At 49.4% G+C, this 18798-nt stretch overlaps 1 protein-coding gene across 1 annotated transcript in view; it reads left to right on the forward strand.

Moving 5' to 3' along the window:
• The first annotated feature begins 6020 nt into the window (after nucleotides 1–6020).
• Nucleotides 6021–18798, forward strand: part of Wt1 (WT1 transcription factor) — a 44276-nt gene continuing 31498 nt past the window's right edge. Inside the window, exons 1-3 of the mRNA XM_013118355.3 lie at nucleotides 6021–6602; nucleotides 11946–12068; nucleotides 12464–12566. Coding sequence (XP_012973809.1) covers nucleotides 6164–6602; nucleotides 11946–12068; nucleotides 12464–12566 — 665 coding nt within the window. The 5' untranslated portion in view covers nucleotides 6021–6163. The remainder of the gene's footprint in view (nucleotides 6603–11945; nucleotides 12069–12463; nucleotides 12567–18798) is intronic.

Below are 18798 nucleotides of genomic sequence, written 5' to 3' on the forward strand. Positions count from 1 at the left end.
TGGGGGAAGGTGTCCCTTTTTTTTCTGGTAACAACTTGATTTAAAGAAAATACTGAGGGCACTGTTTGCATTTTAAAACATTATTTGTGTGTGTTTGTGTGTGTGTGTGTGTTAGGTGGGGGTCCATGTCACAGCATTGGTGTGTGGAAGTCAGACAACTTTCCCAGAGGTGGTTCCCTCCTCTCATGCCAGGGACAGAATTCAGGTTGCCAAGCTTGGAACTAAGGAGCTCTCCCAGCTAAGCTCACTCACAATCTCCTTTCCTGACTCCCCCACCACGCCCCTTCCTCATCCACTTCCAGGGAACACACATCCCCCTGCACTACCTGGGCATAGAGACCCAGGTGCCCTTCACTGAGGGTTAATCTGTTACCTGCAGTAAGCGCAGGGTCATCTTTAACTAGATTCTTATGAAGCTAACCGATCTTAGGGTAACACTGATTCCTTCCCCCCCACCTCCCGCCCTACAAACATATCTCATAGACTTTTCTACATGCACCCCCCTCCAAACAAACAAAAATCGAAAAAGCAACTCTGTTGAAGACTGAAATGCAGACTGCCAGAGCCTCTGTTCCTGTCACAGACCAGAGGCCACATCAAGGCTCACCCTCTGCCTTGATACCACCTTCCATATTCCTAACTCAACATTTGCATATTCTTTCAACGTGCACTCAGGGATACCGTGTTTTATATGAACATTTATACACCAGTACCCTGGCAAGAGGCTGACTTCATTGGAATACTTTACAGCTTAATACATCTGAATGATTTACAACTCGTTTTGTCTAGGCATTTATGCTAATAAATTTAACAGATTCCCCAGTACTGCCTGGTCCTTCGTTTCTTCAGGGAGTCAAGGTGGGAGAAAAATAAAAGAGCATTCTACTGGATTTAGAACCCAAATAAAATTACAACACAAATAAAATCTCTGATTAAAGTTAAACTGAGGAAAAGGCAGGGGAGGGAGGAAAGAGAGAGAGAGAGAGAGAGAGAGAGAGAGAGAGAGAGAGAGAGAGACTCCTAGTTTACATGCAGTTCTGTAATTATGCTACTTATCAAAGGGAAATCACAACGTGATATTTAGATTTAGCAAGCTCGTTTTCTGAGGAATAATTCATTCATATATAATTAAATTCAATGTTGACAAAAAGTGACAAACTGAGTGTAGCCAGGAGTGAAAGGGATGAGTTGAAATCCTGTCTATAAAATATTATCTTTTATAGGTTTAAAACAAAAACAAATACTTTGAACGAATTTTCTAAGATTGAAAGATTTTTAAATCTTAAACGGGTAGAATAAGTCTATTTCTTCTTCTTCTTCTTCTTCTTCTTCTTCTTCTTCTTCTTCTTCTTCTTCTTCTCCCCCCCCCCCATTTCTTCCCCTTGCTTGCAAAGTTGAATCTGGGGTCAGGAGTTCTAATTGTAACCTCAGACTGGAATTCCAGATGGTGCGCCCTGCACTAGAAGCACCACTCAGCTCATCAATTTCATGGGCTCCCATATCTGCTCTGGCCACGGCCTGGTCTCCATCCCCACTGTGGCATTAATGCAGAACAAATTGAGACATATCCTCTATATAATTAGTTCCAGAATTTAAAAAGATTTACGGGATAATAATAGAGGCACCGCTTCTGAATCCTTTCATTGGGGGCTCTTTGGGAGCTGGGGAACCGGAGGTATGGCATCAAAACACTGCGGCTCCAGGCACCACGAACTGGGGAAAAGGGTCAATTTTGCATCTCGCACCAGGCAGCGCTAGGTGGTTCTACTCCCTTAACCAGTTCAGGGAGGAGAGTTTGGAGCCCAGATGTGAGATTGGTTTAAAAAAAAAAAAAAAGTAAATAAAAGATCGAGACAACTTTCAAATGAAAGAAGAAGCCTAAGGGTGGGCTGTATAACAAAAGGCCCTCCGATGTTTACATTTTTCTTATATTTCACAAAGTGAAGCTGTGGCGTTTGCCAACAATGCCAGTCTGGAAACTGCGCTCTAGGTGCCTTCCCCGCAGCCCTAGGCAGATTGCTGGCTTTAAAACGCTGGGAGAGAGAAACAAGCGCTGTTGTCCTGCTCCTGGGGCTCAGGACGTTCGGGCCCCAGGGCAGCGGCTAACCCGATGATTAGTGGCTTGGAGGTCGGGCCACTCTTCACGCCATTCCCTGGCCCTGGGCGCGGGCTGGCGGCCTCAGCCACTGACAGATCCCAGGGCTTCAGCGTGTTTATTCAATTGTCAACAGCCGCGGGGTGACCAGCCGGATCGCGGCCCTGGCGTGCGCGCTGGTCCCCGGGGCCATGACAGCGGCCAGGCTCTGGGATCTGCCAGTTGACAGCTCTGGATGAAAGATTTTCTGGGCCCCCTTTCCACCTAGATGCGATGTCTTAATCTTGTAATAATTATGCGCCTTCTAAGACGAGATGGGCACCCTTTGTCCACACATTGAAGCCACACAGACTGCCAGGCTCTCTCTTTTCTTCCATATTCCATCAGCACTAAAGAGACAGAGATGATGGTTTAAATCACCCCTGAGCGAATTGGACATTGAAAGTTCAGGGTTTCATTTGAGCTTGACCAAAAATCTAAGTCTTTGAACAATACGGGTATCAAAGCCCCGTGGTTTTAGAGCAAACAGAACACGACCTTCCTATCTGATTAATCTATAGCCCTGAAAGATAGAGCACTACTGTCAACATTTTCTTTGGCCCCCATAAGGAAATCGAGGCTCAAAGGTACTGCAGAACTCATCGGGGATCAACAGCTGTTGGCCGCTGGTCTTAGCTCTTCACCACAGTGCTGCACTGCTTGCTTTTCCTACCTCAGTTGAGCCTCAGTTTCTCCAGCTGGCTTGAGTTCAGTCACTGGCTTTGCCTATGGATAGATAGTTCAGAACGCCATCCTCCCAAGGCCTGAGTCTTTGCACCATCGTGGTGGGAAAAAACAAAGAGGGTAGGAATCTTAGTTCTCTTTGACCTTCATTTTTTCTGGAACCCCAGAGGGCCCCAGATGAAGGAAGTTCAGGGTGTGACACCCCCTGGCCAGGCTGTACATAGCTTTCACAATCAATGCTGTAGCTAGGGGGAAATCTCAGGACTCGGTAAAGGACAGTTACCCAGAGGAGAAAGGTGGAGCGCGGGAGGAATGGACCCCAAAGGTTTGCCGGTCCCAGAGCACTGGTTTACCGGTGCTTGGGCTTCTAGACCTGTTGTGGGCAAGGGTATCTCAGGAGAGTCCAGTTGACCAGAGGGCTTCCAACCGCGCTGCAGCTTCCCATTCCCCTCTGCTGGGAACACTCTACCACTTTCTAGCTGGGAGAAATCGGGGAGAGAATGTCCTTTCGGGTTAAAATGAAGAATTAGTCATTCATTTCCGGGTTCCCCCTCAAAAATGCTGGGAAAAAGAATGACAGAGGAGTTGAAAAAATTCGTAGCGTCTCTTTCCTCTACCCATGTCTGTATGCCACTCAACCTCTTCACCAACCCGCCCCAGGAATAAACGAAAATTTTAAACACGGAGGCAGAGGTGGGTCCGTTTTCATTCCTGAGACACCGAAGTCTCAAGAACTCACATCAAATTGCCCTCTCTATACATCACTTCCATCCATACCCCCTCCCCAACCCACCCCAGAAAGCTGCAAGAGACTAAAAAAAGAAACTAGTGCGATTTTCCTTTGGTAATGAAATCCTGGCTCGTCAAGCAGGGCTCCCCTGTCCTCGGAGCTGGCCGGAGTACACGTTAAGGGAAAAGACCTCGAAGTAGAAATAAGAGGTCAGGAGAAGGGGAAGGGACGGGATGGGAGGCTTTCAGGGTCAGTTTGGTTTGGGGAGTTTTGTCTCAAAGGGTCTGTCTCACCTAAAAAGACAAATGGCCCTGCGCCCTATTATGCATTTAGGCGTAGAGAATGGAAGAGGAGAGGACAGGGTGTAGTGAGAAGCTTGTCTTGAAGGCCCTGAATTTCTTTTTTAAAAAAGGAGAAGGAGAAGGAGAAGGAAGGGAACTAAGAGGTGAGAGAGAGAGAGAGAGAGAGAGAGAGAGAGAGAGAGAGAGAGAGAGAGAGAGAGAGAGAGAGAGAGAGAGAGAGAGAGAGAGAGCTTCTGGTTCACTACAAATCAAATCAGTCAAAATTCCAAAGCAGCACGCAGGGTCCACCACGGTGAAAGTGAAGGGGTAGCAACGAATAACGTAGCGCTTTAACTTTCCTTAGGGTCTTCTTTATCTATATAGATTGTGCAACGCGGACAGACGCTTCGGGTCCCAAATCAGAATTCACGGCGATTCTGGATTCGTATGTCTATGTGAGTTAAAAGCAACGTGTAGCAATCGGAGAATATACCAAGACCGTTGAAACGCTAGATTTCTTCGATTTCATGGTCAAGATCCTTGGGTGTTTAGCTTAGATTTAGTTGGAAAGCTTCGAGTCTCGTCCCGATTCTGGAAGCCCTACCACCACCGGCTTCTTCCCGCCCTGGCAGTCGCAGACAGATTCTTGGCTGCCGCCTCCAAGACACCCGGAGTCTGCCTGGCGCTCTGAAAGCCACTTCATTCAGCTATCCGCAGGCTACTCCTTGCTCGCAGGTTGCCCCCCACCCCATAGGTCCCACTACTTTAGAAGCCTTAAACCAATTCAAACTAACCCCCAAACACCTGTTCTTAGGCGAGGGCGTCCCGAACAGCTAGAAGGTGGAGGGAGGAGTTGTTTTTGAGAAGCCATTCTCTGGGAACTCTGGGGACACTCATCTAGCCACCGGCCAATGGAGCTGCTCCCCGACCCATTTCTTGGTTAGCCTAACTAGTTTGTACCCTCCCCCGCCCCAATCAATCACCGCAGGTCCATAACGGGGTCGGGTCCCTCGTCTCTAGAGGAAGCCTTGCTTGGCAACATAGTTTTCTGGGCCACCCTCTTCCTGCTGGTTTCATGGCCACAGCCTCTCCGTTCCCATTACTTCTCAACCTGGCGCTAGTGCATTCCCATCAGAATCAAAGTAGGTTAAGGGCATTTCTGTTAAGAGCACCGCCCACAAAACAAACAACCACCACCACCAACAAAACCCAGCTGCAATTTCCTCCAGTTAATATAAGGTCTATCAGATACTTCTTGTCGCAAAGTGTCATCTATGCCGATTTTATGTAGGCAGCAACCGCTTTCGCGGTTCCAGCCTCACCAAAGAATCAATTACCAGACAACTGAAACCGGCCTGCTTGTCACAACTGACGTCACACTTCACAATTACCATCCTGAACAATTTCACCTTGAATCTCAACCTTTGAACCCATAGGAACCGACCTCCTAAAGTAACCCCGAGATTAGGGTCTGGGGTTCGGGACATGGGAAGGTGTAAGACGATTCTCCTCAGAACCCAGGAGAGTTCTCTGGGCTCTCTGGTTCCCGCCCTCTTGGAGCCCACCCGCCCCTCCCTCCACCCACCCTGTGATTAACAACCCCGACTCTACTCCCACCTCGATCCGGCGCACCGAGGGACTCACACTACTTACCTAGAGGGCCTTGCCTGAAGGCGCCCACACTCGGGACGGCCAGCTGGGAAGGCAAGGAGAGGTTTGCTATACAGGCCAGCTGAGAGCACGTGGTGGCCCAGAGAGGAGGGTGTCTAAGAGTTGAATGCTCCCTCGGGCACGCCCCACACCCCCACTACGAGTACCCCGAACGAGCGGCGCGCGCTGCCGGGGCAGGCAAGGGCTGGTGTGTGAATGGAGCGGTCGAGCATCCTAGCTCCTCCTCCTTCCCCCGTTGCCGGCCCCTCTTATTTGAGCTTTGAGAAGCTGGGGGCAGTCAGGCAGCTGGGGTAAGGAGTTCAAGGCAGCGCCCACACCCGGGGGGCTCTCCGCAACCGGATTGCCTGCCTGCTCCCCCTTTCCCTTTCCCGCCCTTCCTCCCACCCACTCATTCACCCACCCACCCAGAGCGAGGACGGCAGCCCAGGAACCCGGGCCCGCCGCCTCCTCGCCGCGATCCTGGACTTCCTCCTGTCGCAGGAGCCGGCTTCCACGTGTGTCCCGGAGCCGGCATCTCAGCACACGCTCTGCGGTGAGCCCGGGTGTCTTCAGCAGCAGGAGCAGTCGGGGGATCGAGGCCCGCGCAGCACCTGGGCCAAGTCCAGTGCCGAGAGTCCGCAGGATCGCAGGAGCCGAGGGCCGTCCGGGTCCGAACCACAGCTGATGGGTTCCGACGTGCGGGACCTGAACGCTCTCCTGCCCACCGTGTCGTCGCTGGGCAGCGGCGGCGGCTGCGGGCTCCCCGTGAGCGGCGCGGCGCAGTGGGCGCCGGTGCTGGACTTCGCGCCTCCGGGCGCCTCGGCTTACGGGTCGCTGGGCGGTCCCGCGCCTCCGCCGGCTCCGCCGCCGCCTCCGCCGCCACCCCACTCCTTCATCAAACAGGAGCCCAGCTGGGGCGGCGCCGAGCCGCACGAAGAGCAATGTCTGAGCGCCTTCACCTTGCACTTCTCTGGCCAGTTCACCGGTACAGCCGGCGCCTGTCGCTACGGACCCTTCGGTCCTCCCCCGCCCAGCCAGGCGTCCTCCGGCCAGGCCAGAATGTTCCCCAATGCGCCCTACCTGCCCAGCTGTCTGGAGAGCCAGCCCACTATCCGCAACCAAGGTAAGGAGTCTGGACAGTCCGCTCTCTTACACGGCGGTGGCTTGGCTTCCTTGTCCTACGCAGTTTCTCCCCTCCCGGTTCCTTCCAGATCCCAGTTCTTCTCACCCAAAGAGGCTGAAAGTAGCGGGTGCCTGGGTAGGGGAAAGTGGGCTCCGTGAAATGCACACACACACACACACACACACACACACACACACACGAGCAAGACCCGAGTCCGATAGTTCGCAGGACCCGGGAGGACATTTGGGGTCCCTGGGTCCCTGAGAGATTCTGGGACTCCACGGGAAGAGGAAGAGGTCATTGGTTGTAGGAATAGTTCTATATTGCAGAAAAGTCTGATGCCCCAACGAATTGCCACCAGGCATCGATCCTTTCAGATTTCAAGGGTAGAAGGACTTAAAGGAATCAGGAGTCGGGTCAGCATTTAGGGACCCCCTGTAATGCCTCGGACAGACCCAAACCCCAAGAACCTCTAGTTCTTCCCAGGCGCTGGCTCACTTCAGGACTACCAGAAGCAGAATGGAGCTTTGGAATGCGGGATTGACACATAGGGGACCATGTCGGGGTTTGAACACAGTTTGTGGAAACAGAAGCACTGTAGGGATCACTCCAGGCCACTTGCAAAGTCGCGGGCCATGCAGGCGCAGGCGGCAGGAATGGAAGACAGCCTGGTTTCCATAAGAAACCAAATCCGTGGAGTGAGTCTGGAAAAGTGGCCTTCTTTCAGCGCTCCTCGGATGCTTCCTACACGGAGGTTAGACGGGGGAAAGGTTCGTAAGGCGTGGGACGCTGAACTAAGAACAAGTGTATTGGTGATCTTCAGTCAATGTACAAGGGACCTTATATGCAATAAGTATATTTTCTAACTCTCGCAGGTGCCGCCCCATCCAGAACCATGGTTGCTGAACCACTGTAGTTTGATTCATTCGTTTGTTCTCATTTGATTTCTTTGCTGTTGAGAATCTAATTTGGTTTGATTCGATGTTTTGGGAAAGTACTTACTAACACAAAGGCGGATGCTTTTCTTCAATCAAAAATTCTGCTGTCCTTGGTCTGGGTGTTTCTGAAATGTGTGGGAAGGGGAAGCAGGGCGGGTACTGTCTGAGGGAGGCACGGAAGGGTTTTTTTTTTTTTTTTTTTTTTTGGTTTCCCGAGACAGGGTTTCTCTGTCTCCGAGCCTTCTTAACCCATCCAGCAGCCCCTCGACCACCCGAAGCTATAGTGAAACCGAAACCACTGAAGAACGGGAGCTGCTGGTCTCAAGGAGCAACCTGGAACCGACTCAGGGGGTCCCTCCGCTCTAGGTCTTTCACAAATTAGTGTTTTGTACCAGAGATGTTGGAAGAGCTCGACGCCTTTGCAGAGGCTCTTGGACTGTGCCATCACTTTCTAGTAGGGGGGTGTCACCACTGGCAAACCTCCAGGTCAGTTTGCCGATCTCATAAGAGGAGAGCTGAGATAGGTTAGGCCAAAAGTTACAGGCCAAACACGAGGAAGCCTGATCAGGCTCTAAATACACAGCTCACCTAAACCTCCCTGGGTCAGAAACCACGCCACAGTCAGGCACCTGTATGACTTCAGTGAGTGCGCCTGTTATTTGGAGAGACTCACTGACCTATAACCCTCCTGGGAGCAAATACTGATACACCATCATCTTTTTGAGTCCTTCTAGACTCATGAGAGCTTTGCTTCTTTGTGTGTGTGTGTGTGTGTGTGTGTGTGTGTGTGTGTGGTCTGGTAGAAGGCGGATGGGACTTAGAATTTAAAGCCTGAGGACATTACCATTACACTTGGGGGGGGGATTCCAGATTCTTCTGGAGTAGACAGGTAGGGCTGCTACTGAAGAAAGAGCTTTCCGAGGAGTTGAAGACCAGGAAGCTTCCCTACCATGCTCTGCTCTTCTCAAACCACACAGGAAAAGGCCGGTGGGGAGGTGTCTTTAGGATAGGGTCATACCCTGGTAGCAGGTTCCTGTCAGGGAACTTACCCCTCTCTCTCCTAGTTAAAGCAAGTGGGTTGTACAGGTACAGCCTGGGAATTGTGAAGCTGTTGTTCCCTCCCAACTCCCAACTCCTGGTAGCAACTAGGGCAGACCTTTGAGCTCCAGGGTTCTTTCAATATCCATTCCTTTTGCTTCTGGAGTTCCTGTGGATCGCTTCAATAATGTGGGATTTAGTTTGGGGCTTTGATTAAGAGAGCCAGCTGTCCCTGGAAAGTCTGACAATGGCCATCATCATGCTTTGCTCAGATTCCATTGGGAAGAATTCAAGCTGGCTCTAGTTACCTGTACACAAACCAGGGAGCCTAACTATGACAATCACTCATCCCTTCTTCAGTTCCTTAAGGACACATCCCTGTTTCTTATATATCTGTCACCCTAATCGTCTAAACATTAATTTAGCAAACACCAAAGCATAACTTGGTGGGGTGGGGGTGTAGATTCTCCACTAAGATAGTTAATGGCTATAGGAACCTTTGCAGCAAGAAACACACAGTCTGAGATAGCATTGAGCCTCTTAATACCGGGCACTGAAATCCAGGCACTAGGGGATTAGACTTGAAGAGGCCTCTTAGGTCTTGGCAGAGCTAGGACTTGAACCCACATTTTTCTCCTTGTTTTTTTCTCCCAGAAAATTTCACTGCGTGATTGAAATGGATTTTCCCTGCCCAGTTGAATAGGCCCTGACAATTGTGGGTGTGAAATGGTTGGAAAGTCTGTCAGGGTCCAGAAGTGAGGGTGAGGATTTTCCTAGTCTGGCCCCAACGTGGCCTTGTCAGTCGGCTTCTGATACCCAACACCCACTCTCAGCTATGCTCACCTCAGGGTGAGCCTAGGGTCTGGTCACAAGAGGAAGACCAGATGTGATGGGGCCAAAGGCGCCCCCCTCCGGTCATATCAAAGACAGTTTGGGTGGGAGTGAGGACTCCACCTATCTCATGGCAGTGAGGTTTTCCGGAACACCTCCCAGGTTTAGGCCGCTGCTGTAGGATCTCCCCCAGCTTCTCAGGGCCAGGCTGGGGCAGCAAGTTCCCGGCTCCTCCGCAGTGGAGGCAGGGGAGGAGAGCTTAGGACGCTACGCTCCTTCCCGTGATGTCAAGGTTACTCTCGCTTCCCTGGTCCAGACCAATCGTGGGAAAGTGGCTACCTTGGCCTCCAGAGTCTCTCCCTACAAGGCTTGGACAAGAAGCTTTTGAACATTTTTGATACTTTGCAGAGTCAGCAGTCTCTCCCCCGACCCCCACTCCCTCCCTCTTCGAGCTGGGCTCAGCTCAGTCTGGGTACAGCGGGTTCCTAATCAGCCCCGATTCTGATAAGCTTCTAATTAAAAGAGCTCTCCCTCCGTTCCCGCCGCTTTCACTGTTGCCCCTCCCAGGAGCCCCGAGGGAGGGGCTCGAGGTTGCTGCTGCCCTCCGAGGTCTTGTCTCACCTCGGACTAGGTGGGTAGGGAGCCTTGCCAGACACCTGCACCCTCAAGCCAGAGTCCCAGAGCGCCGAGCGGAGGTCCCCAGCGTGGGAGCTGTAGCCTGACACCAGCGCCTCTCGCTACCCGTGGTTGAGCAGCGGGCCTTAGGTCTTTGACTGCTCGGCTCAGAAATGGAGAAGGGTTCGTTTAGAGAAACTTTCTTTATTGCCTCTACTTCCTCCCCCCGCTCCCCCTCTTTTTGTTTAAGTGCTCTTTCACAAACTCCTCATTTCTGATGGGAAAACTCGGGTGGGTGCCTAGACCCATATTTCGTTTGTAAGCTGTAGGCCTCAAGTAGGGCCAGGGCTTTTCTCTGAAAAGGAAGTCTCTGGAAAGCCAAATGTACTTATTGATCCACGCCCAAGAGCTATTGGGGTTGGAGATTATCTTTCTCCACTTCACAGGAAGAAAAATGAGGCACTCTGGGCTCTCCCAGGTTGAAAAGCTGGCTGATTCCCCATTCACTAACCAGAGCTGGGGGGGGGGGGTTCCAGGGGACATAACTCGGTAATTCCTATGGTGTCCCATTCCATCCCTTCACTGCGAAACACGTCAATCTGGCCGTGTACATTTACTGCTCCGGAGTGACCCGGATAGTTTGGGCAGTGGGTGTCGCCTTTATAATTTTGACGTCGGAGATAACTGTCCTCCTGTGTCTGTCTGTACAGAATGAACGGTCTTGGCGACCTCTTATTGAAGAGCCTTGATCACCTAGTGCAAGAGTGGGAACTTTATTCTACCTTAATCCCTAGAGGATGTTTTTTTTTTGTTGTTGTTGTTTGTTTAGTTTTTGGATTTTGGTTTTAGAGACTGCACAGTAGGAAGCCATTGGAGCTATAGTGATCGCCCCAAGGGAAGGAGAGTAGCCATTCCCAGGGTCCAGCCTCATTTGCATTCTATCTTGCCAGTCTGGGTTCCCTCTTCTAAACTTCACCACAGGATGGGGAGGCCCCACCCTTATAATGTCCCTAGGAGGAGTCTTAGGATGCCCTCTCTTGCACCCACTTGCGCTTTGGCCAAGCAGGCGGGATATGTGTTTATAGAAATTTAATAACAATATCAATACAAGAATAAGATTTCCAAGACTCCACATTGCTTTTCATCCATTTGAGTGATAGGAGAGAGCACCAGTCTGTTTCTCAGAAGGGAAACTGAGGCAAGGAACTGAAACACTGCTACCCAGAGACAAGTAAGGACAGTGTCCCGCACACTTAAAGGTTAGGCATCACAGTAGTGGTCAGAGCTGGGCCCTCTGGGCCCCAGGTAGGCGTGGGAGGGGAAGAAAGACTCGACCCAGCTGGAAGGGTCCTCTCTTTCCAGCCATACAAACCTTCCTAAAGACTGTAGGTGTCTTGGTGTCAGGCTGTGAAGCCCAGAGAGGTAACGTGCTCTGGTAGTTCTCTCTGCATTTAAAGCGCAGACGCTTGAACTGACCTCAGTAATTAATGGAAGTTGGTGCACGTCCCCTGATTTACAGCCCTGAGTCAAAGCGGGGTCAATGGAGGAAACTCCTCTGGGCCGAGCTGCCCCTGTGCCAGAACCTCGGTGTTGTTTTTTTTAAGAAAGACAACGTTTCCGCCATGCAGGCAACGGTCTTCACACCTAACTTGGGAAGACTCTATTCAGCAATGGAAAACTGAGGCATAGAAGAATTGAGGAACAGATGGGAGCTTGGGATTTTAGTTGGGAAAAAGGATGGGATGAGGTCATGACTGCTTTAAGCCTGAATGTGGTCCTAGTCGGAGGGGCAGGGAACCCTTTACTGATGACTCAAATTCCAGAGTCAGGTAACCCATACCATCCGAGTTCTAGTCACACCAATGCCCCTGCCTTTTCTGGAGCCTAACTGACTCTGTGCTTCTTTCTGTCGGTTCCTCAGGATACAGCACGGTCACTTTCGAAGGGGCACCCAGCTATGGTCACACGCCCTCACACCATGCAGCGCAGTTTCCCAACCACTCCTTCAAACACGAGGACCCCATGAGCCAGCAGGGATCTCTGGGTAAGTAGATGGACAAGATGTGGGTCTTTCTCCACTTTGTGTATTTCACCGCTTCCTACCCGAATTTCCAAGCCTTAGCAAATTGGGAGAGGGAACGGAGGGCATCTAAAGGGATCATAGCCGGCTTTACTCATTTGAAAGATCCAAGCTCCTTCCATTCTAAGTAAGGTACGAAAAAGTGCCACTCAATCAAGGCAACCAACACCAGAGAGCGAAGGCAATGCAACCTGAAGTGAGGAGGTTTTCGTTCCCTGGGTTGAGAGCAGCCTCGTTGTCACACGACTGGCACCAGGCCCCACTGTCCGAAGTTCAGCAAGCTCTCCCCTACACCAGAAACCCCGCCTATGCCTCACACTCTTGAGTCCCGCTCACTGCTACCCTTGGCTCTCTGGCAGGCGAGCAGCAATATTCGGTGCCGCCCCCGGTGTATGGCTGCCACACCCCTTCGGACAGCTGCACGGGCAGCCAGGCCCTGCTGCTGAGGACGCCCTACAGCAGGTAAGAAGGTGCCTAGCACCACGCCTGTGTCATGGTGACCCTGGAGGTGCTGGTGAGCGCCAGACCCTAGCCATCGCTGACACCAGGAAGGTCTTGGAGGCAAAGGAAAGCCTGTACCCGGCCCAGACACACAAATTAAAGCAAGTGTCTGGATATAAATTTGCTTTGTATGTAAATGAGGCCGTTATGTTTGGAGATTAAAAAGGAAGCTATGACCTTCCCGGGTTATTTCTTTTCTTTGGCTTTTCCAGACAGAGTTTTTCTGTGTATCCTTAGTTGTTCTGGTACTTGCTCTGTAGACTAGGCTGTGTTAGAATTCAGGGATCTCTGTCTCTCTGTCTCTGTCTCTCTGTCTCTCTGTCTCTCTCTCTCTCTCTCCCCATCCCTCTCTCCCTCCTCCCTCCCTCCTTCCCTCCCCCTCTTTTTCTTCCCCCCTCCCAGCGCTAAGATTAAAGGTACGTACCACCATGCCCGGTCACGATTTATTTCTCAATGGTCTTTGCTGGAAGCCTTTTAACTTCCCCAGAACCAAAAATTAAGGTCCTAATCCACTCCCACTCCATCGTTTTGTTTAAAGCCTTCTGCGCCAACTGGCCACACGGGCCAAACTACTTAGACTGCGTCTAGTGTGGGCCACATCCTTCCTCTCACCCTTACCCTCCAGCGTTTTTTATTTTTTTGTTTTTTGTTGTTGTTGTTGTTGTTGTTGTTGTTGTTTGGCTGTGGCAGGGTTCTATGGACTTGGTTTGTGGCAGCCCTGTGTGCATGCTGCAGTTCCCTTTGCTTGAGAAGGTGATCAGGGAGACATCCGCAAGCGCACGCCCTTCTTACTTCCGGAGAAGGAAAGTCAGCTTTTTTTTCCCTTCACCAAAGATCTGTTCCCTCCCCCTTCTCTGGTCTCTAGTTCCACTCTCCACCCTTTCTCCCCCAAATTTATTCTTCAACTTTGGGTGAACTTGGCCGGCATCCCGCGTCTCAGATAGGGTTGCTTGGTAACTCTGATGCACACACACCGGTCCGCTGGAAGGTGGCTGCGCTTCGGTCTTGGCTGCAGAGGATTGGGTGCACATTACCTCACCGCCCCCTCGCCCCCCTCCGTCCTGCGGGGATCCTGACACCGACTGCCCCAAACCCATCCCCATCCTCCCGCCCCTTGGCTCCGGGAGGCTGACGTCAAGGGAAGGAGGTAGTGAGGTAATGAAGGAAGGAAAAGCTTCTGTCTTGGGAGATTGGGTGGGGGAATGGCCGCGCCTGGGGACCTCCAGTCCCTCAGGTGGAGGAGGGGCACGTCCTTGCTCTAGACTCTGGAACCTGCAGAGCAGCAGTGCATCCTCGGGTCCAAGTGCTTTTATGAAAATGACTCTGGGCTGGTCTGACTCCCATTCGGATATCGAGGCACCATGCCTGGGCTCGCTCTTCTGTTTTTGCCCTCTGGAGTGCTCAGACTTTGGAAACTTTTCTATTTGGTGTGAAAAACCCATCATATCTAGCCGGATCTTGGATTTGCATCACTTTTCTTATGGCAGGAGACAGAGAAATGTATGCTCAAGGTGCAGAGAGGGACACATTCCTTTTCACCCTCCCTAGCTAGAAAGCGGTCCTGGGCTGGCACTACAGAGCCAGCCTGCTACCCAGAGGCAGTCACAGTCGGGGCAAATCACCCGTATTCAAGATTTGCATGTGCTCCCTGCTGAAAGCCTCTTCCCTTATGGGGACCGGTGACAACAGGCCATGGACATCCTTCCTGTCTACTGCTTGAGTGTCATCGCTGTTGTTCCAGTAACTAACTATAAGGGAGGCCCCTGGAACAGTTCCCGGTGTGAAGACCTTGGTCTCTCAGTCAGGTTTTAAAAAGAGCTTGGTGTAGGTGTAGGAGTGGGCATTGTTGAGATGGGGTCTGTACCTTCTTGGGGGTTGGGGGCTGGCAAGATGTAGCTCCTGCTCTCTCTCTCTCTCTCTCTCTCTCTCTCTCTCTCTCTCTCTCTCTCTCTCTCTCTCTCTCTCTCTCTCTCTCTCACACACATACACATCCTTCATTCCTCTTTCTGCCAAACCTCGGCCCATACTGAGGGATTCTAGGAAGCATGTCCGTCAGAAAATGATCGCAATCTATGATTTAGTATCGTTTTTCCAAACGAAGTTTGGATTTTCGTTATGTATTTTTGACTTGGAGGGAATCTGTGGTGAATTTTGACTTGGGGATGAATCTGTGGTTACTACCAAGAAGGGAAACTCATTCCGATTGTTACAGTTTTTGTCACTGGGGCCTCTTGCATGCCAAGCATCTACTCTACCACTGAACTATATTACCCTATATACAAAACATAGTTTCTAGTCCAGTTTCTGACTGGCCATTGTTGAAAGCAATTTTGTTGGATTCACCTTGCATAAATACATATTTGCTTCATTCTTTCTATGACATTTTAAGACATTCTATGACATTTTTATCTCGTTTTTTTACACTGATCTAATAAAAACAGCATTTTCTCCCACTACAGAAATTTCCTAAGTAGAAACACAGCAAATACAATTGTGAACTTTGTAGGAAAAGAGGCTACTCCCTTGAAGTGTCCATGAGAGTCTCTCGAGCTCTCTCACCTTAAATTCACAGCCTTATTAAACCCTTTCCCAAAGTCACATAGCTTTCCCACAGGAGAAAGTAGGCAAGTATACTGGGGCTGCATACTTCTTTCTATTTCTGAAAAACAATTGTAGGGTGTTTAAAACTTGTGTGAATGCAGCGTTTAAGTAGCACGGAAAATGGGAGCAATCTTTACTTGCTAAATGGCTTAACTTCTGAATTTTAGATGGTTAGTGGTGTGGCTACTTACTGGTCCTTGGCTTGGTACCTTTTCCCTTCTAAAGTTGGGAACAACTGGGAAAGAAAGGCTTGCTTGTATTTTGTTTGCCTTGCTGTGTTTGGTACCCTGAAACAGAGTGCTCAGCCTCCTCTTCTGTCTCTCCCTATGTAACCCCCCCCAGGCTTGGGATCTAGCTTCCTTCTCTTGTTTGAGATAGAAGAAATGGTACACCTGTGGCATTATATAAGCTGAGTACTAATGTGAGTCTGCTTTGAAGACAGTCTCAAAATTTCATTTCTTTGTCCCCTACACCATTCTCTTCTGTCTCCATTAGCATGCTCAGCTCACCCATTAATCTTACTGCCTGTGAAGTAGATGCTATGATTTCCATTTTACTGATGAGCATGTAAGTTTAGAGATGAGACATCTTGATGAAGATCACACAGTAAGTGAGAGTTCAAAGTCCATTTGTACTCTGAAAGTGAGTAACGATTCTGGACCACTTGCTTGGATTATGCCTCTTTCTATGCCAGGATCTTTTACTGATATACAGTAAGTGCAAATGCTTGCATAAGCCTATCATATGTCAGGTACCATTGTAAAGTACCTCATGGGTACTGACTGCTTTCATCCACATCTCTGGTCTTTGAGATGGACACTGGGTTATCACCTCCATTTTACAAAGGAAGAAATTGAGACCCCAAGAGGTGACTTTTTTTTTTTTCCAGTAGGACATGGTAAGAAATGTAATTTAGATTTAAATTCAAACAGTGAGGATACAACCCGTTCTTCTACTCTGTATCCTGCTTCCTCTCACATGGTTAAGTGCCACTCTCTGAAGATGGCATGTGTCATCGTTCTTGTTGGAGGGTGCGCTGTATTTCCCATAGTGGTGGAGGTTCATTTTACTCAGAACTACCACAGTGCTATGGGCAGTGCTTTCCCTTGGGTACTGTCAAGAGCATCATTCTCCAGACTCTTTCAGCTTCATCTTTACCGTGGGTATGTAGCCCTGGGATGAAACTCAGTACCGTAGATGCCTCCTCCAGACTTCTAGTGAATGCATCTGTCTTCTCGTCTGGGCTGCTCTAGGAGGACTGCTTCCGGGCCTCTACTGGTTTGTGGTTGCCTAGAAGCAAGGTCTCAGGAAACAGTGGACTATATCATCTCCCAGAGTGAGGAGAAATGTTTCCAAGCTTCACTGTTTGGCTCTTCTGCTTGCTAACCCCCCCCCAGCTGCCACTCCCTACTGTACATGGGGTGATCCTAGTCTCACAGCTACTCTGAAAAGTGCTGGGTATTGTGTTTGAAACATATTTTTATTTGTACTGATTTTTTTCATATTCTAGTTTTTAAACCCACCCTTCTGCTTTTTCTTTTAGTGTTACATGTCTTTCTTTTTTAAAAAATTGCATGTATTTGTTTTCTGTATATGGTGTTTTGTCTGCATGTATATCTCCATACCATGTATATTCAGTGACCAAAAGGGAGTGTTCTATCCCTGGGGACTAGAATTACAGGTGGCTGTGAGCCTCCATATGGCTTCTGGGACTTGAACTCTCTGGTCTTCTGGAAGAGCAGCTAGACTTCCTAACTGCTGAGCCATCTCTCCAGCCCATAGCTTTACTTGGATTTCGTTATTCATGCTACTGACTAAAACGAGAAGATTTCCTTTGTCCTATATTTGCTTTTTAGCAGGCAGCACTACTCTAATTCTAAAAAACTTATGCTTCAAATATTTTAATGGAATATTGATGATTCAAATATTGTTGTGGTCAGTAGAGCCTGTGACCTGTTAATTTCACAGACAATCAACTGCCTTAGCAGCCATAGAGTTTCTGTGGAATTGTGGAAACTGTAGGTTAAAGGGATATCCATGACTTGCCACATGGACATGGCTTCAATTATGTCATAAATCAGGTGACAGCTGTACTAAAAATAAAATTACTATTAATTTCACCTGTCTTCACTTGTGAAACCATGCACATTGTAGAGTATAATTTTATATTTCTTTCCCGCAGAAGCTAAAATGGAAGGTCTGAAGTGGTTTCCAGGGTGGTAGGCCATGTTATCAAAGCCATAGACTTGAACTCAAACCGTCTCCAGGGAGGGGGAAAAATCTAGTTCCAAATATTCCTGTAACTTGTGTGCTGACCAAGTGTTTATTATTAGAAATTGAATCCCTAGTGGGTTTTCCCTTGGTTAGCCGGTGAGCTTGAGAGCAAATACAATACCAAGAGAGCGACTATGAAATAATTATTCACTGTAGCCTGCTGGGCAGAAAGTTCAGAGCAGTCAGCCTCCAAGGCGCCAAAGTGTAGTCCAGGAAAAAGGCTCCGTGGAAGTCTGCATGTCGTCTCCCTGTATGCACCTTGCTTAAGGGGAAGAGGCCAGGCCACAGAGACCTCGCGTTTGGTACAGGGCTGGGCCATCATTCAGAAGCCCTTATCTCAAAGTCTTACCATTGATGTTAGTTATCCGTATTTTTCAAAAATTGTTTGTCTTTTAATCTTTGGGGAAGCTTTACCTGTGCTGAGATTCTCTTTTCCCAGCCACAGATAGTGGCTGAAGGAACTGTAATCCCAAACAGGTCGGTTAAAGGATTCTGAGAGGATCCATTCTTTCCCTTCTTCCTTCTTCGGTTGAATATGGTAAACACACTTAAAGATGGAAATGTGCTTGAGTCCACTGCATTTGAAGAGTGGAGGAGTTCTGGTCTAGATAATAGCGGAGTTTTTTTTCCCCTTCCTTTCTTTTGTGTAGAGGTCAAGAACACAGTAATTCTGCAATCCAGGCCAAAACAAACTATACGATCTACTACTGATTTCCTTTTAAGTTCCCCCTTTTGCAAGGACTGGCTTCCTTTTATTTTACTCCAACTCACATTAATCCCAGCTATAGACGTTTCTTTCTTTTCTCCCTTGCCTCTGACTTCAAACATTTTTTTTATAGGAAACAAGTGACTTAAAAAAACTACTTAAAAAATAGAAAGGATATCATGACATTGGAAATATATTTTGGCAGCCTGTAGCTTCAGGATCCACTTCCAATCAGGCAGAGCTTAATGGTTGGAGCTGAAATGTCTACGTGACCACTGGGGCCGCCTTGAGCCAAACCACATGCTTATCTGATTCCTTCTGGGGGTGAGGTGGTGGACACTGACCATGGCCATTTAATAAGTAAATGTTCCATTTGCCAGAGGTCAGCATTCCCTGAGTGATGCGGCCTCTTTCCCCAGGCTTCCATGATGAGAGCTGGGAGTTGACCGACTGCCCAAAGAGATCACAATCTGACTATGGTGTGAGCCAGCATTTTTAGCTCCAGCTGACATTCTGCCTTCTGCAGCAGCAGTGACTGTCATTGCTTCCACTGGCCTTGGAGGGAAAGCTGTGCCATGCAGCCAGCACACTGAGCCACTGTGGAGCCCTATC

Source organism: Mesocricetus auratus, unplaced genomic scaffold (genome assembly GCF_017639785.1).
Source record: "Mesocricetus auratus isolate SY011 unplaced genomic scaffold, BCM_Maur_2.0 Super-Scaffold_100004, whole genome shotgun sequence".
Taxonomy (NCBI): Eukaryota; Metazoa; Chordata; class Mammalia; order Rodentia; family Cricetidae; genus Mesocricetus; species Mesocricetus auratus.